The sequence below is a fragment of the Arachis ipaensis genome, chromosome B04 (assembly GCF_000816755.2).
Source record: "Arachis ipaensis cultivar K30076 chromosome B04, Araip1.1, whole genome shotgun sequence".
In the NCBI taxonomy this organism is placed as follows: domain Eukaryota; kingdom Viridiplantae; phylum Streptophyta; class Magnoliopsida; order Fabales; family Fabaceae; genus Arachis; species Arachis ipaensis.
In genome coordinates this window covers 20,746,396-20,764,919 of record NC_029788.2, presented here as the reverse complement: position 1 = coordinate 20,764,919, position 18,524 = coordinate 20,746,396, and the positions used below count along the sequence as shown (strand labels likewise).

At 36.3% G+C, this 18,524-nt stretch overlaps 1 protein-coding gene across 2 annotated transcripts; it reads left to right on the top strand.

The window, feature by feature from the left end:
* On the top strand, positions 10,678-15,458 carry LOC107639104 (allantoate deiminase 2). Of its 2 annotated transcripts, none has more exons than XM_016342525.2 (12): positions 10,678-11,182; positions 12,012-12,103; positions 12,628-12,731; positions 12,804-12,888; positions 12,984-13,100; positions 13,390-13,499; positions 13,587-13,692; positions 13,790-13,876; positions 14,125-14,367; positions 14,456-14,591; positions 14,747-14,910; positions 15,034-15,458. In XM_016342525.2, the coding sequence occupies exons 1-10, from the start codon at positions 11,026-11,028 to the stop codon at positions 14,579-14,581; spliced, it is 1,227 nt and encodes a 408-aa protein (XP_016198011.1). In that variant the 5' UTR covers positions 10,678-11,025; the 3' UTR covers positions 14,582-14,591; positions 14,747-14,910; positions 15,034-15,458. The 2 variants fall into 2 exon arrangements, with proteins under 2 accessions (XP_016198011.1, XP_016198012.1); XM_016342526.2 differs by having other exon boundaries at positions 10,685-11,182; positions 12,059-12,103.

Sequence of the window (18,524 nt, the reverse complement as noted above, 5' to 3'; positions counted from 1 at the left end):
ATTACATGATAAATATGTTATCTATATGATAATATAGTAATATCTTTTATGTGGAGCATATATGTGGTTACACATTTCTTTGTTTTTTCTTCCTCATCTAGTGTCCCATGAGTTCGTCTATGCTCTGCTAGGGTTTCACTGCGCCCGTCTCCATGGTTACACCTTTCTTTGTCTTTTCTTTGTTAAAGTCTTTTCCATCATCTTCTACTTTCTTCTCTTAATTTCTTTCTCACTTAGTTCCCTAATTTTCTTTTTCTCTCTCAATTCATTCCTCTTTTAATTTATTCCGTTTTCTAATTTACTCATTCCATATATCTTATTTCCCTCTGAAATCATTAAATATCAATTCTGATTTTTTCTACACCATGAGCAACAAATCAGAGACTCAAAACCCTCATATAATTGATAGTGATCAGGAGGATGATTTGATCATTTTAGCTTATGAAGATGTTTCTGAAGGAATTCAAACCTGTACACGGAGCCTTCCGAAAGAATTTTCTCAGATCGGATCTTTTCCGTAGGTACCATGGAAGGAGCTCTCTATGCAATATAGAATAAACCAGAAGGATTCAGAGTAGTCAAAAAATCCAGAAATTAGTTTCAATTTTTCTTTGAGAATGACTCTGATGTGACTCGAATTGAGAGGGGTTCACCTTGGTTATTCAAGAGTTATGTTATTCATGTTCGTAGATGGAAGCAGTCAATAAACATGGAGGATAATCACATCTCTTCTTTTCCTGTATGGGCACAATTTTGGGGATTGCCTGAACAATACAAAACGCTTGAAGTTGGCCAAAACTTGGGTGGAAGGCTTAGTAAAATTGAAGATGTTGCTCTATTTGAAGTTAGAGACAAAGATACATGCATAGTGAAGGCTAGAGTGGAACTGAACGGTGATAAAAGAATGAGGGATACACTGAAATTGCTTGATCCTAATCAGAAAATGCTAGAAATTGGAGTACGCTATGAACGTATAGGTGTGTTTTCTACTTATTGTGCGAAATTGGGGCATGAATCTAAGAACTATCAATTTTTTATTGATGATTCTGCCCAAAACAATATCAAGGAAGATAGAGTTGGTGAATGGCTTAAGGCAAATCAAGTCGGTAGGCGTTTAACTGAAAAGAGAGCTTCCTTCAATCCTAACTAACCTCGGGATGATTCTATTTCAGCTCAATCGAAGAAAAAATCTCCACCTGCTTGGCTTTTTTATAGTTTCTCAAAAATGAGTGTGCAAGATGATCAGAAAAAATAGAATAATGAAAAAATTACTGCCAATTCAGATTCTAGAGCAGAAAATTAGGATGAATCAGAAAACACAAGTACGGCAACTGATACTAATTCTTCTTCTAATGCTTTATTGAAGATATCCTATACCGTGAATAATGTCCAACACAATAACAATGTCATATCCAAGCTTAAAAAGGAGAACAAAAAGCCAAACATGAAACAACTTGCCAGCAAATCTGTGATAGGTTTCAAACAGAGGAGTGGAGGTAATGGTACTGAAGATATTTTTCAGAAAATTTGTCTCAATGATATTGTTTCTGATGCTATGATGGTGGAGGGTGCCAGCCTGCAAGTGGCACCCAAAGAAATATGAAACTACTCTCGTGGAATTGTCGGGGTTTGGGGAGACCCCTGACAATCCACAATCTTAAAGGAATTTGCAAATTCTACTCCCCCGAGGTTGGTTTTATCTGTGAAACAAAAAATCAATCTCGACAAGTTGGAGAAAAACTAAGATCTTGTGGTTTCAAGGAATGGTTTATTGTGGATCCGGATGGATTATCAGGGGTTTGGCAATGGCATGGAGGGGTGGTTGCATTATTCAGATTTTACAGCATGGTAGATTCTTCATTGCGGCATCAGTTCTGACAGCTGGTTTTAATGATCCCTATGGTGTTCTAGGTGTTTATCTCAATTCAAATGATCAACATAGAATGGCTCAATTTGCTGAATTAACTTTAGTCACCCAACAATTCGATGGTAAGGTTGTGTTAATGGGTGATTTTAATGCCATTTCTAATCAATTGGAGAAAGCATGTGGGGGTGCTAAATCTTCTTCTTCTGTTGAAACCTTTAATAGTTTTATTGATGATAATTCCCTGCTTGATATTGGTATGGTTGGAAGACCATTCACTTGACGGAGGGGTGATGAGTTGATACAGGAAAGACTAGACCGATTCTTGGTAGGAGTTGATTGGCAGCAACTTTATCCTGATGCAATGGTTCTTAGACTGTCAGAATTAGGGTCGGATCACTCCCCTCTTCTCTTAGACTCTAATCCGAGAACTGAGAGATCTAAACGCCGATTCAAATTCCAAGAAAGATGGTGTTCCAATGATGAAATAAGGCAGATTGTTAGAGAGGTTTGGCATGAACAGATTGATGGTTCAACAATATATATCCTAGCTCAAAAAATAAAGCGTTGTCGGCATAAGATTGTCAGATGGTAGCAAGATCACAGATCTAATTCGAAGGTGGAGATTGATTTACTATAGTCTGAATTAGAGGAACTTCGTTTAGCAGGAATTCATGGAGGCGACATCATTTCAGAAATAGAGGACAAACTTGAAAAAGCATTGCAAAATGAGGAATCTTATTGGAAAGATAAGTCTAGAATCAAATGGCTCAAATCCGGTGATCAGAATACAGCTTTCTTCCATCAGAAATTTAGAAATCGAACCCAAAGGAATAAAATTTGACAACTAACTGGTAGTGATGGTGAAGTGGCTATTTCAAATGCTGGTATTGCTTCTGTGGCTGAATCTTATTTCAAGGACATCTTTTCCTCCACTTGTCATGAGAACCCTGAACCTTTGTTTACTGATTTTGAACCTAAGGTTACAGCTCACATGAACCGTAGGCTTTAAAGACCAGTGACTATGGAGGAAGTGAAACGTGCAACATTTAGCATTCACCCTTAAAGTGCTCCAGGAGATGATGGTATGACAGCAAAATTTTTTCAAAGCTTCTGGAACATACTTAGTGGTGATGTGTTTCGAACAGTTAAGAGCTTCTTTTCAGGGGGCAGAATTTTGAAGGGTTTTAACCACACTCAGATTTGTCTTATTCCCAAGATTTCTGATGCTAAAGATATGACTCAGGTAAGACTAATAAGCCTATCCTCAGTCTTTTACAAGATTATCTCTAAAGTATTTGTGCATAGACTTCAGGGTAAGATGAATAGACTAATTAGCCCTACACAGAGTGCTTTTATTAAAGGCAGATTAATCTCTGATAATATCCTAATTGCTCACGAGTGTATGCATTACTTGAAGAACAAAAAAAGGGGACTCGAAAATGAAATGGCACTAAAATTAGATTTGAGTAAGGCATATGATAAGGTGGAATGGCACTTTCTTTGGTTTATATTGGAAAAGTTTGGTTTTGACTCTCGGTGGATCATGTGGATTCGAGAATTAGTGACAACTGTTTCTTATTCTGTTATTGTGGAAGGACAACCCTATGGTTTCTTCAAACCAAATAGAGGTATTCGACAAGGAGATCCTCTATCTCCCTATCTTTTTCTTTTCTGTACAGAAGGTCTCTCCTTCTTGCTACACAAGGTAGAACAAAACAGACTAATTCAGGGTCTTTAGATACATAGGCGATGTCCCAAGGTCAACCACCTCCTCTTTGCTGATGATTCCATCTTATTCTGTAAGGCTAATCCTGAAGCATGTTCAAATATCCTGCATTTATTGAATTCTTATGAAAGCATCAATAGCCAAAGGGTAAATCTTAATAAATCTGTTGTATTCTTTAGCCACAACACTCCCTCCACTACTCATACACTTCTGGCTAACTCTATGAATATTAATCCTATTGGACTCAGGATAAATACCTTGGTTTTTCGTTTGCAGTCTCTAAATCGAAAAAAGGCTTCTTTTAGTATGATCAAAGAAAAGGTTCGGAAAAAAATCCAAGCGTGAAAGCGCAATCTTCTATCGTCAGGTGGTAGACACGTATTGCTTAAGGCAGTGGGATAAGCTATTCCTATTTATACATTGTCTTGCTTCAAGTTGCCTGATGGTTTAATTTCAGAAATTCACTCTCTACTTTCTCAGTTCTGGTGGGGACAAAAAGGTTCTGAAAGGTGGATGACTTGGATTAGATGGGACACTATGACTCTCCCATGAAGAGAAGGAGACCTTGGATTTAAAGATCTCATAATCCAAAATCTGGCGCTTTTAGGCAAACAGTTTTGGTGACTCGTAACACAGCCTACTTCCCTATTATCCAAAATCCTAAGAGGTAAATACTTTAGCAATGGTAATGCTATAACGGCAGAAATTGGAGTCTTACCTTCTTGGGGATGGAAGAGTATACTGGAAGGCCGAAAGATTGTTGAAAAAGGTCTTAATTGGGCTGTGGGTACTGGAGAGAATATCCAAACCTTTGAGGATCCTTGGCTACCTCCTCCGTATCCTTTAATGATTTCTGACATGCCAAATAGACAGGCTATTTCTGAGTTAGTTCCAAGAGTTAAAGATCTAATTACTGAAGATAGGAATTGGAATCAAAATTTCATTCAAGAATTATTTCCCCAAGACATTACAAACAGGATTTTGTCAGTTAAAATTCAGCAGAGTAGGGACAAATTGCAATGGGATTTGAACAAATCCAAGCAATATGATACAGCTTCAGGTTACAGAATTGGCTATTTATTTTACCATCTACCTCTGGAGCTTTGCCCTAATTATATGCAACAGAAAAAGCCGTGGATTGATCTTTGGAAGTTGAACTTGCCTCATAAAATTAAGCTATTTATCTAGAAAGCTCTCCATGGCCGGCTTCCGGTGCTTGCTCAGATTCATCGCCGCATCGCATCTATATCACCAATATGCCCCTACTGTCATGAAGCAATAGAAACAGTCACTCATTGTTTGATCGATTGCTCTAGAATTCAAGATGTATGGTCTTAGAGTTATCTTCGTGACTGTCTTCCCCTCAGAGTCCTAACGACTTTTGGACATAGTGGACTGCATCAACAGAGATGCTTAACCCGTTGAAGAATGCTTACCGTAATCCTCAATTGCTTGCCATCATTTACTGAAACTGCTGGAAAGCTCGCAACCAATTGATTTTTGAAGGTTCTACTTCAATGCCGTCTGCCATTCTAGCAAGCTCTATCAAGTTGCTCCGTAAAATCCAAAGAACTCCTAGTTTAGGTCGTCATTTCCATGAGATAAACTCTTAGTTGCATTCAATTTGATTTATCATTCTTTCTTCTTTAAGATTTTTCTTCGTTTTTTGACCACGCACCATTGGATGAATACCTTCAGTGTAGTGTTATTAGAAAATCCCCACCTTTTATTATGTTGTCCTGCTTTTAGACATCTTTGTATTTTATTTTTCAATAATTAATAAAATATAACCTATTATCTTTAGAAAAAAATAAAAATATATGTCATATATGCCCAGCTTGGCTACGAGAAATCGAAATCGAGGAGAGAAATGTACCTTTGTGAAGATATCTACTAATTGATATTTAATGGGGATGTGTACTAGTTTAACAACTCCACTTTCCACCTTCTCCCAAATAAAATGGCAGTTCATTTCTATGTATTTAGACCGCTCATATAAGGCAGGATTGGTAGCTAGGTGAAGTGCTGAGATGTTGTCATAGAATAGCATAACTGAATTAATGTGAATGTCAAAAAAAGTGAAAAACCCAATCAACCACACAATTTCACAGGTTGCATTTGCAATTGCTCTATACTCTGCTTTAATAGAGCTTCTTGATATATACCACCATCTTCTTGTTGTTTTTTCATGAGATCAGTGAATCTCCGAAAAAAGCACAATATCGAGTAGTTGATCTCTTTGTGTTTAGGCAACTTCTCCAGTCTGCATCAGCATAGACTGAGAGATTGAATTTATTTGTAGCTGAGAATAAGATACCTTGGCCAAGGGCTACTTTAAAGTCGTGAAAAATTTGGTGAACAACATTTATATAAGGCATACATAAGGATCAACCATGAATTGAACTAATTTTGTGACTACAAAAGTGATGTCCAATTTGGATATTGTGAGTTATATTAGCCTTTTTATAAGTTTGCAATAAGTAAAGGGATCGGCTAATATCTTCCCTTCTAAGGCACTAGCTTAGAATTAGCATCCATTGGAGATGAAGCGGACTTATAACCCAAAAAATACATGTCTTCAAGCAAGGATAATGTGTATTTATGTTGGGAGAGGAATATGCCTTTGCTAGATTTTGCAAGTTCTAGGCCAAGAAAGAACTTTAGATCCTTAATAACCTTAAGCTTGAAAATTTTGCTGAGTGTATCTTCAACCTTCTTGATCACGGTACTGTCTGGTCCAGTAATGATGATGTCATCCACATAAACTAAGAAGAATGTAACTGTGGCTGCTTCACCAAAAGTAAATAAGAAATAGTCGCTTTTGTACTGTTTGAATCCATGATGAACCAATGTTGCACAAAACTTATTCACTGACGTGAGACTTATCTTAAGCAATATAAGGATTTGGTTAACTTGCATACTAATAATTGAATTCTCTGAAAATGTCCAAGTAGGACTTCCATATACACCTCTTCGAAAAGTTTAATGTTTCTAAATGCATTTTTAATATCCAATTGCAAAAGGTTCTAGTTCTTAGCCACTGGTATGCTTAATAGTATTCTCACTATGAAAATCTTTGCAATTGGGTTGAATGTGTCTTTGAAATCAATCCTAGCTTGTTGTGTGTACCCTTTGGTAACCAAGCGAACTTTGTATCTATCTAGAGTGTCATCAACTTTAAGGTTGGATTTATATACCTATTTGCACCCAAGTGAGTGTTTATTGTGTGTTAGAAAAACTAATTGCCAAGTATGATTTTCTTCTAAGGCTTTGAGCTCTTCATCCATAGCCTGTTTCCATTCTTCATGTCTAATGGCTTGGTAAAAAAATTTTGGTTTAGGAATTTTAGTGACATGTGCAATGATGTTGTGATAAGAATTGTTGAATCTGTGGGTTTTAATATGGTTTGAGATAGGATAAGGGGTTGTGGTGCACATGGTCTCTCAAGTAGGTTGATATTTGATGATTTCTTGTTGATTTTTGAAGGTGTTAGGTGTCTTGTGGCTCTGAGGGTGCAGTGACTTCGTTATGAGAAAGGTTTGAAGGGTCTAAATTGTTTGGGACAATGAGGTTGGTGGTTGTGGGTGTGGGTGTTGTTGAAGATTATAGAGTGTTGGGATGGTAGTCTTCTGTGGCTCTTGGAAGGACAGTATTATTGAACAGGTCAATATGTAATCGTGAGTTTATTGAGTTGGTGAAGGAAAAGATGGACTCATGAAATGTCATATCTCTTGAAATGATTAGATGCTTTGATTTTAAGTTGTACAATCTATATCCTTTGTACCCGAGCGGATAACTAATGAAGACATAAGGATCAGCTCTTGCATCAAATTTTGGTCTTCCACCAGAGTTTGTGGCTGCATAGGCAAGACAACCAAAGACTTTGAGCCTCTCATAAGCTGGTCTCTCATAAGGGGCAAATTGAATAATCAGAATCAGAATTAAAAGATAGTTTATTTGGTAAAGACAAAGTTTGTAAAATTTTATTAGATGCATGACCAAGACGAAAGTGCCAAAGATAAAAAAAGTACATGTAGAGTCCATTTCTTAACATACCATTCCCAATATTCTTCGATGACCTGTAATTCTGAATATGAAAAAATTTGTGCCCAATTGTGATTGTAATTGGTATGTTGCATAAAAAGAAAGAAACTGACAGCAAATTGACATGAAATTCTGGGACATAATGAACACATTTTGTAGTGTGATTTCAGGACTAATGATGACTAAAACTATGTATTAAATTTGACTTTGAACTCTATACCATTTGGGAGTATTACTGAATATTGGTTAGAGGTATGAATGTTTGAAAACAGATTGATATCACAAGCAATGTGGATCGTTGCTCCACTATTTAGTATCCAATAATTTTTAGGCATTTGAGTTCTTGATAGTGATGAGTTGAGGATTATACCTGCAGGTGTGGTTACTTAAATAAACTTTATTAAAGGTGAATCTTGAATTTTGTGGCTGCTAAGTAAAGCAATGAGCTACTGTATCTTATTTTGATCTAGATTCAATGAGAAACTTGCTTCTAAGATCGATGCTACATAGTGAATTGAAGCTTTTGTGCCACGACCTCTTCCATATCTGGGAGGAAACTCATGAATTTTATAACATTTCTCTATTGCATGACCAAAAAGACCACAATGAGAATGCATTTGCTTGTCTCTTCTCTGTTGTCCTCTACCTTTATCATGGAATTGTTGTTGTTGAGGTTAACTCTTGGCCAAAACAGCAATCTGATTTAGGGGTGTGTTAATACCAATGGATCAGGACTTCTCCCCTTGTACCACACAAGGGAGAATACCTTGTTTATGACTGGCAGAGGTTCCATAAGAAAGACTTGGGAGAAAAGTTCATCAAATCCCATGAGAAAACAATGTACATATTCTGATCGAAATAAATCTTGTATTAGGCGTGCATCGCCACAATTGCACTACACTGGACAATATGAACCAAGTTCTTCCCATAACACTTTGATTCTTGTAAAGTATTGGGAATCAATCATGGCACCTTATTTCAGATTCATGAGTTCTCTCTTGAGTTCAAATATTCGAGGCCCATTACCATGCTCAAATCTATCTTTAATATCGTTCCACAATTTTTCTACGAAATCGGCATATACAAGTGAAGTTGTAATTTTTTTTGGAAACTGAATTGAGAATCCAAGTACTTACAATGTCATTTCTACACTGCCAATTCTCGAATTGTTCGATATCTACTACGGGTAAAGTCGTGGAATTGTACCATTGATGAATCCTAGCTTTTTCTTTGCATTGAGTACCTTTTTCATGGCTCGACTCTATGAATAGTAATTTTTCTTAGTGAGCTACTGAGTTATCAAGATCAGGCCAGTTGATCTGTTGTTAAAAGTGCAAACGGATCAACCATTGATGAGGATCGATGAATCTTGGAAAGGTTAAAGAAGATTTAGAATTTCTTTTTGGATTTCGCTGATCGAAACTTCTTGCTGTTAATGGAAAAGAGTAAAGCAACAATGTGAAGCAAGTAAGCTCTCATCAAATTCTATTGTTTGAATTCATAATAAGAGAAAAAACTGGAGGATGGGAAAATTGTACTAGAAAAAAAATGAAGATTACGAAAACATGAATATTATATCTTCTGATATCATGTTAGAAGAGAGAATTGTATAAAAAAAAAAATAGATTCATAAAAAATGAGAATAAAATAACTAGTATTAGAGATTTTGTTATCTTTAGGGTAGAGTGAGCATTTTAGAGGAGAATTTGTTAGTAGCACTCTAATAAAATTAATTAACTTTCAACTACTTTAAACAAATTGAAACTAAACTAACTAATTTATTACATGATAAATATTATATCTATAAGTTTTACAGAAAAATATAAAATCTATATATGCTAGTACCACAATTTATGAGGAAACAATAAGAATAAATCGTTGAAAATTAAATCTTTTTGTTTCATGCTTTTTAGTAAAGAAATTTAAAACTATTTCATTCACCATGATTATTTACAGCATAATGACCATTGAAGTATGAAACCAAAAATATACCAACGATTTATACGTAGGGAGAGTATAATAATATTTTAGTTAACTATTTGTCTTAACCAAAACATGTATGTATACTATATGAAAATAGTAATTTAATAGACAATTACAGTTTTTTATGTAAGGGGAAAATAATAAAAGGTTAATATTTATTTATTTTCCCCTCACCAAATATTTTCATGAAATTAGCTTATAATAGTAATAATCTTATAATTGAAGTTATATTCGTGGATCTTCTTTTTTGTTTGTTTCTTATGTACATATAGTAATTATATTTGTATAAGTAGTATAAAAGATTAATTGACGATGATTCTTTTTAAACGACTGAAGCAATGAAATGCAATCCTATGATGTGGGGGAAAAAATTGGACAAACTGATGTATTTTAAATTGACAATTATTTTGAAATTGTGGAATATTTTTAGAACAAAAGAATAGTAATTTTCTAATAAATAATGTAAGATAATAAAACAAAAAAAATTAAGAAAGAAAAATAGATGTAAGACAAATAGTTAACTAAAATAGTATGTGTCGTGGGAGTAATAATATTTCTTTTTGAACGAAATCTCAAAATAACGAAAACGAAAAGGGAAAGAAATATTTTAAATCTGGTAGTTAGATATACGCGCGATATTATATAGCGCGTGTAATCAACGTACCTGAAGCAGCGCGTATTTTGATCTTATTGTTTAATGAACTTGTATGGCATACAAGCCATTAGGGCTTGTATGCAGAGCTTTTCCGTTCTTTTTTAATTAAAGATATAACTTTTCATTAACATTATTGAAATTAGACCAATCAAAAAGAGTTTGGGATAGATATAAAGAAATGAGGAGAAGGATAGCGCACGTAACTTAGGCAACACTTGTATGATAGAAACACAGCGAACTATCTATGTATCACTATTCCCTACTCCTTGATTTGCCTTGCCATGATAATAATGCAAAATAATTGCGATACATAGAATGTAGGGTTTTCTTCTCTTTTTTATCACCACACACACCCAGGTTGAACTAAAACTGTATGCAAGATTGCAAGTAGTTATATATATGTACTAGAGTTGGGGGTAGAAAGAAAGAAACATGAGGGAAAATGCAGCAGCGCCACTTGTGTAGGGTCCACAGACGCAGTGAAAAGAGAGGGCACTCGTCCCGCTCGTGCATGTCACGGGTTTCTGTTTTTATAGCCGCCACCAATTAATCGGTAATCACCACAAGATTCCGGATCCATTATTATTCCCTTTGCTTATTCAGATTCACAAGTTCCTCTTTCTCTCAATCAAGCTTTGCTTTTGCATCTTCTTTTCTTTTATTTGGTCCACCCAAGAAACAAAAACTCAAAGGGAACGATAATCCTCTCCAGAAGCCAAAAGCCACCACTACCATATACTTATTATCACTATGAGTTCTTCCACCACTGCTTCCTTTCATAAATGTTTCAAGCCTAACCACCACCACCATCAACATCACGCGTTCACGTTCGCTTTTCTTCACTCTTGTTTCTTCTTCTTCTTTCTCTTGTCAGCTCCTCCTCCTGCATGCGCTTCAACGTTTTCTGGTAAATATTATTATTCCTTCCCTTGTTTATTTTTTCATTTTTCTATAATTCATTAACACGAATGAATAAATGAAAACATAAAGAGATGGTGAAGTTTTGGTTCTTGGATGAAAAGACACCTTTTTAAGATCCAAGTAATTTTTTTCTTCTTTTCGCGAAAGTGTTAGAAGTTAGAAGGTAGAACAAGATCTCTTTTTTCGGTCTCAGATTCCGATGTAATTAACGTGAGAGTATGAGAGCAAAGCGAGCAAAGCATAAAGCATAAACCGGAATAAACGCCACCTCAGCGTTGTTTCACGGTTGAGTTATTATTATTATTATTATTATTATTATTATTATGTGTGTGTGAAGAGAGGAGGGGAAGATCAAAGAAATTGAAGAACATGAGTCACTCTAGTCTGTATATGAGTAATCAGCAATCCAACTAACATATTATCACAACCAGTGTTGGTAATGTTAAGAGCTTCAACCACAGAACCGACTTGGGTTGTTCGAGCGGTCACTTGTCCAATTAAGTAAGCTTAGGGTGTTCGAATCCACCTTGTGTATGGAGTAATCCATTGGGGACCCTTAAGTGTAACTTAGATCTGCGACGAATTAGTCTTCGACCGGTTAGGCTAAGAGATGCCATGAGAAACCAAAAAGACAAAAGCTAGTTCTAGAAGATTCCGGATATTTGTTGTTCAGAACCATCTTTTATTTTTTATTCAAAAGAGGAGAAAATTAAACAGGAAGCACAAAATTGTGTTTCTTTGTTCTTTTTTCTCCCCGTTATGGCTGTGAACTGCTTGGACATGCTAAGTATACTTTTACTTGAAATGATTATTAGGTAATGAAACTGGAGATTTAGAAAAACAAGGTGATTTGTTTCCACAGATTCTACGAGATGAGGCAGTGGGGAGACTCTATCAGCTTGGAAAGGTACATAATTCTCTCTCATAATTTTCCATGAAAATTTTCTACTCAACTTATAATGCAAGAGGTGAGTATCTGTTCTTCACTGCAATGCTTCAGTCCAAAAGCCATGCAATAAAATGCATCATTGGATAACTACTTACAATCACTGGAGTCTGCATATATCTTTGTGGACTAATAAACATGTTTGGATGTCTGTTTGGAACTCCAAAACCATGGTTTCAGCAAGAGGCTAACCATGCTAACTTCAATTTCTATCTACATCAAAGTATAACATTGTCATAAACCTGCCGCATTCCACAATCTAAATAAAAGGGGTTTTGTTTTGTCATGCACTACAATGAATTTGAGATCTATCTTGACCTGCAAAATTAATTACTTTTTTCTCTTCTCTTTTATCTGTAATTGCCACAAGATATATTTATAATTTATCTAACAATGTCTAAACAGTGATGGTGACAATGACAGATAAAAGGGATACTGTGAAATGGCTTATTCTTGAATATCTAATGTTATTGTTGGATGAACAGGTGAGTGATGGTAATGGCTATCTGGAGAGAACATTCTTGAGTCCTGCATCTATGAGAGCAATCAACGTTATCCGCGAGTGGATGGAGGACGCTGGTTTGAGAACGTTAGCATTCTAACTTCCTCAAATCTGAATAGCTTTTCTGAGAGCTTCACTGATGCTTATGCTTTATTCCAGTTGGGTGGACCAAATGGGAAATGTACACGGCCGAGTTGAAGGTGTGAATCCAAATGCCGAGGCCTTATTGATTGGATCTCACATGGTGAGGAATCTATATCCACTAAAATAATTTCAAATTAAGTTGAACTCTTCCTTTGAAAGCTGATGTATAATGTTGTTGATGCTTATTTTGTGTAGGATACTGTTGTGGATGCTGGCATGTTTGATGGATCACTAGGAATAGTATCAGCAATATCTGCACTAAAGGCTTTGAAAGTCAATGGAAAGCTGGAAAAGCTAAAGCGCCCTGTTGAGGTCAGATAAGTTACTGATATCATATAAGACTTTGATTGATTAAATTATGTTATCAACATAGAATTGATTTTTAAAGTAAAAGTGATTTATGTTTGGTAGTTCCACTAACCGTAATTTGTTTACTACATTAAGTCCAACACAATAATGCTAGTTTGTGTTCTTCTCATTGGTTTATTTTCTTGATAATAATGATGAGCATTGGAAAAAAGAGATTGTGAAATAAATGTACATATAAATTTCTGTGCTACGGGACTATTTTTTTGATGATCTGTTATTCCTGTCCTAACAGGTGATTGCATTTTGTGATGAAGAAGGAGTGAGGTTTCAAACTACTTTCTTGGGTAGTGGCGCTATAGCCGGCATTTTACCTGCTACAACATTGGAGATATCTGATAAGAGGTATCATTTCGGAAATTTCTGACTATAGCTATACTAAAATTTCCTTATAATCAGTATCATTTTATTTACTAGTGGAAACTTTTCCAGGGATGCTATGATAAAAGATGTTCTCAAGGAGAATTCTATAGAAATTACAGAGGAAAGTTTGTTACAGCTCAAGTATGATCCAAAATCTGTTTGGGGCTATGTTGAGGTATATAACAAAGATTTGCACTCTTCAGCTTTGTAGAACGTTTCAGAGATATGGCTACTGAAAAATTTACAATTTTATTGGTTTTTAAATGCTGCAGATTCACATTGAGCAGGGCCCTGTGCTAGAACAGAAGGGTTTTCCACTTGGTGTGGTAAAAGGCATAGCTGGCCAGACCAGATTGAAGGTAACCAAAAGGAATTCCGCCTGGATTTTTGTCTCAAATCTGTTCACTAGAAGAGTATTACTCTCTCTGTACCTTTTATCTGGTATCTGTGAAAATTTGGTAAGTTCTCGGATCAGTGGATCAAATTTTCAGTGACAGTTAAAAGGGAACGAAGGGAGTGTAATACAAGATTAATGTTGGTCAGTTTTACTTGTAGTTGCTGTATATCACTATATATATGTTGGTGTAAGAAATAACAAACTTTGCAGGTTACTGTTAGAGGATCACAGGGTCATGCCGGGACTGTACCGATGTCCATGCGCCAAGATCCTATGGCTGCTGCTGCTGAATTAATAGTAGTTATGGAAAACCTCTGCAAGAACCCAGAAGAATTCCTTTCTTATGATGGTCATTGCAGTGATTCTACGGTGAAATCACTTTCGAGTTCACTTGTTTGTACAGTTGGAGAGATATCAACATGGCCGAGTGCTAGTAATGTCATTCCAGGCCAGGTAAGAGACTTGAATATCTCAGTTATTCTTCCTTCTCTGCTTGTTTTTCAGATTCAATACTCATGATTACTATACTGATTTCTTGCAGGTTACATATACTGTGGACATTCGAGCAATTGATGACCTTGGACGCGAGGCTGTTATCTATGATTTATCAAAAAGAATGTATCAAATATGCGATAAGCGCTCCGTTTCCTGCAATATTGAACNGTAGCTTCAAAATAGTTTGTAATCAATAACTTACAGTCCCTTTTGATAGTGTTATGTATGTTCAAGATTTTCCGAAGTCAAAAGGCGAAAATAAAAGCAAGAAATTGAACATGCCTTAATATCAAAGCGTATTCTTATAATCAATGACTTCGCTTGCTATTTTGGTTGCAGCATGATGCAGGTGCTGTGATTTGTGATTCTGAGCTAAGTTCGCAGCTCAAATCCGCAGCATATTCTGCACTAAAGAGGATGGAGGGTGACATTCAGGATGAAGTTCCAACATTGATGAGTGGAGCAGGCCATGATGCAATGGCTATGTCTCATTTAACAAAGGTTACTATTTCTTTCTCACTAAAATATTGAAGTATCTTACATTTTCGATTCAAATTTTCGTTGTCTATCTGTTTAACCATTGCTTTCAGATAAACCCTTTATTCTGAGAATTGTTATGAACAGGTTGGGATGCTGTTTGTGCGGTGTCGCGGAGGAATAAGTCACTCTCCTCAAGAGCATGTTCTAGATAATGATGTTTGGGCTGCTGGTTTGGCAACCCTCTCATTTCTGGAAAATCTATGAAACTAAATAATAACTTGTGCAACACTTTGTAGTAATATATACAGAAAAAAAAAAAAAAAAAAAAATCATAACATGTAATTATCCCTTAATTTTTTGAGTTAATTCATCATAATCCAGCCTCCTTCTTTAGATAACTTGAGTCTCCTTTTAGATATATATAGTAGTGTACTTGAATTTTTATTTTTTGGTTATCTTGCCATATAATTGGAGGGCCTGTACATTCTTCTGAATTTTCTTTTAGTAACATTGAGAGTCTATGATTGATCTTAACATTCGTATCATTGAAAGAATTTGGTGGTGGCTAATTAACTATGGTGTTTATGTAATTTGTGGCTAGCTCTAAGGATATGCTTACAAAAATGAATGGCATGAATTATTAGTGTTAAAATATATTAGGATCCATTAGTATTTATTAGAATTATTCAGAATGATAGAATTATACAATGTATAAGGGTATATATAGGTGTTAGAAGAATTAAAGTAATAAAGATTGAAGGTTGTGGTAGGCTTAGAGAAGGGGGGTTGAATCTATGCCTTCCTTTTAATTACTGTTGTTACCCTTTTAGAACAGATTTGCAGTTCTGATTCTGTTTTAACTTGACTAAACTACCAAAGGTGTAGTAATATCCAGAGTTATTACAGTCATCCAAAAGAAAACAGTTCAAAAGTACCAAAGAAGCAGAATTCATGAGACAAAAAGAGAGCGGCAACAACAGTTTTTATGAGACAAATCCTAGGCATCAGAACCATTCCCTTCCGAAACAGCATCCTCTTCAACATCAGTGGCAGCATCTTCATCATTTTGAAGGTTATCAATGAAGGTCATCAGTATAGCCACCCTATCCCTTGCTTCTTTAGGAAGTTCTCATGCTTGCTAGCCAGCTTCTTTTTCTCTTTGCTCAATTCAATCAAGTGGTTCGATTGAGAGACAAACTCTTGAGCAACATCCCTGACCACATTCAGCAGAGTGGATTTCTTCCCAGTGGAAATGGAAGTACCCTCAGTGGACGGAGCAGTAGAATCATCCGGAATGAACTCTTCATCATCATCATCTAGAACCACTCTCTCAGATCGAGTTGGTCCTTTTCGCTGTTTCACTGAACCACCTCCCTTTAGATATGAATGTCTATTTTCATATTTCTCATTGGTCAAGTCAACACCAAAATACTCAAAAATACAAGTCAGAAACATGTCATAAGGAAGAGCTTTGTCCTTTTCACTTCTAACAGAGTCAAACATGTATTTAACCATCAAATATGCAAAAGAAATTTCAGTTTTGGTGAGAAGGGCATATAAAACAAGAGTATTAGTGTAGGAAACCCTTTGATATGAGCCGCTTTGAGGCAGAATAATATGATTGACTATTCGGTGCAGTTGAGCACGCTCATATCCTAGGACTTTGTGAGTGGGTGTAATGCCATCTATTAAAGAGATATGTTCACAAATACTAGCCAGGGCATCATTGTAAGAAACACCAACTCCTTCATCCCACTTAACTGACGTGTAGGCACAGGGCCCAACATCAGTATACTTCAAAGCATCACTGATGGTCTCATTGTTTAAAACGATATCTCGGCCCTTGACATACGAATGAGCAGTGCCCTCATGATAAGTCATGTTTGCATAAAACTCTTTGACCAACAAGGGATAAACAGGTTTTTTGATATCAAAAAGGTGATTTCAGTCCAGAAAAATCAAGTTATCAACAAAAGGAAAACCTTTTCTTTTCAAAGATGGCAAATCAGCGAGAAAAGAGGGACAAAGGGTACGATACTGGATAACCTTCTCATAAAAATCATTGTTCATGGCAGATTTGAATCTATAAGGGTTATAGTTCGAATGAGAAGTCAAAAAGTGAGCTTTGTGATCAAAAGGTCCAATGTCTGGTTCTTTAACATTCTGGAGAGGGACTCGAGTGTTACCTCGTTGATATCGCATTGGAACCGACCTGGATTTTGGTTGTGTTGGTTCGGGTATGGGTTCCTCAGTCGCCTGACGTTTGCCTTTGGAGGAGCCAGGCTTTGCTGAACTTGGTTTTGAGGAGCCAGGCTTGGAAGGTGTGGCCTTTGGTGGTGGCGTCGGCTTGGCAGAGACAGGAAACCTGGGAGTGTTTTTGGTCCGAGCCATGGGGTCACAGCGATGAGGAGAGGTAGGAGGAGAAGGAGAAGGGGTAAAGGTGCGGTCTTGAGAGCGAGTGGATGGCTTTGTGGGTAGCTTGAAAACTTTTTCACGAGGAGCCCTTTTTGCAATGGTTTTCTTCCTCATTTGCTTAGTTTCAATTTAAGAAGATGAAGGAGTAGTGAGGGTAGTGGTGAAAACCGAAGTGATGGAGAAGGAGTTATGGAGGGAAGAGAGGGAGTGTTGGTAACCGTACCCAAAAGCAAATTTTCAAAACCATGCAACTGCATCACCATTTGAAAAGACTTGAAAAGACATGACCTCATTCAAGAAAGATTTTATTTGATTTTAAAAATTAATTTTAAAATTTTGAAAAACAACAATATTAACCTGAAACACTTTTTGGGCCAAGAATAAATCCACTTGAAACCTTTTGGGCCACAAAACATTTATTGAAAACCTTTCATGAAACACACAAGTCATCAAAAACTAACACACAAGATTGTAACATTCATAATTGGGCCTTGAGGTGATAAGAAATTAATGAAATACATTTGGACCACTCTTGATCTGAATATTGAGGTTGGCCCAGATTGAGATTCATTTGAAACAAGCCCAGAACACGTTGACTTGATGGAAACGTTCATCACCTGCCCAGAATTGTCTCATACCTATTTATGAGACAAAAAGCTCCAGCAGCTATATACTCAGCCTCTGCAGTGGAAAGGGCCACTGTTGGTTGCTTCTTACTTGACCATACATTTAGGGACTTCCCAAGGAAGCAACATAAACCAGAAGTGCTCCTTCTATCAACTCTATCACCAGCAAAATCTGCATCACAATAACCAACTGCAGAAAAATCATCAATCTTAGGATACCAAAGACCAAAATTGGATGTTCCATGAACATATCTAATGATCCTTTTAACTGCAGAAAGATGTGACTCTTTTGGTTTGGATTGGAACCTAGAACACAATCCAACGCTTTGCACAATATCGGGTCTAGAGGAAGTTAAGTACATAAGAGAGCCAATCATTCCTCTATACCTAGTCTCATCAACATCTTTCTCAGTTTCTCCCTCATCTAATTTAGAATTAGGATGCATGGGAGTTCCCATGGGTTTGGAATTTTCCATACCAAATTTCTTAACTAATTCCTTGGCATACTTCTCTTGATGAATGAAAATACCTTTTTCAGTTTGTTTAATTTGCAGCCCAAGGAAGAAATTAAGTTCACCCATCATACTCATGTCA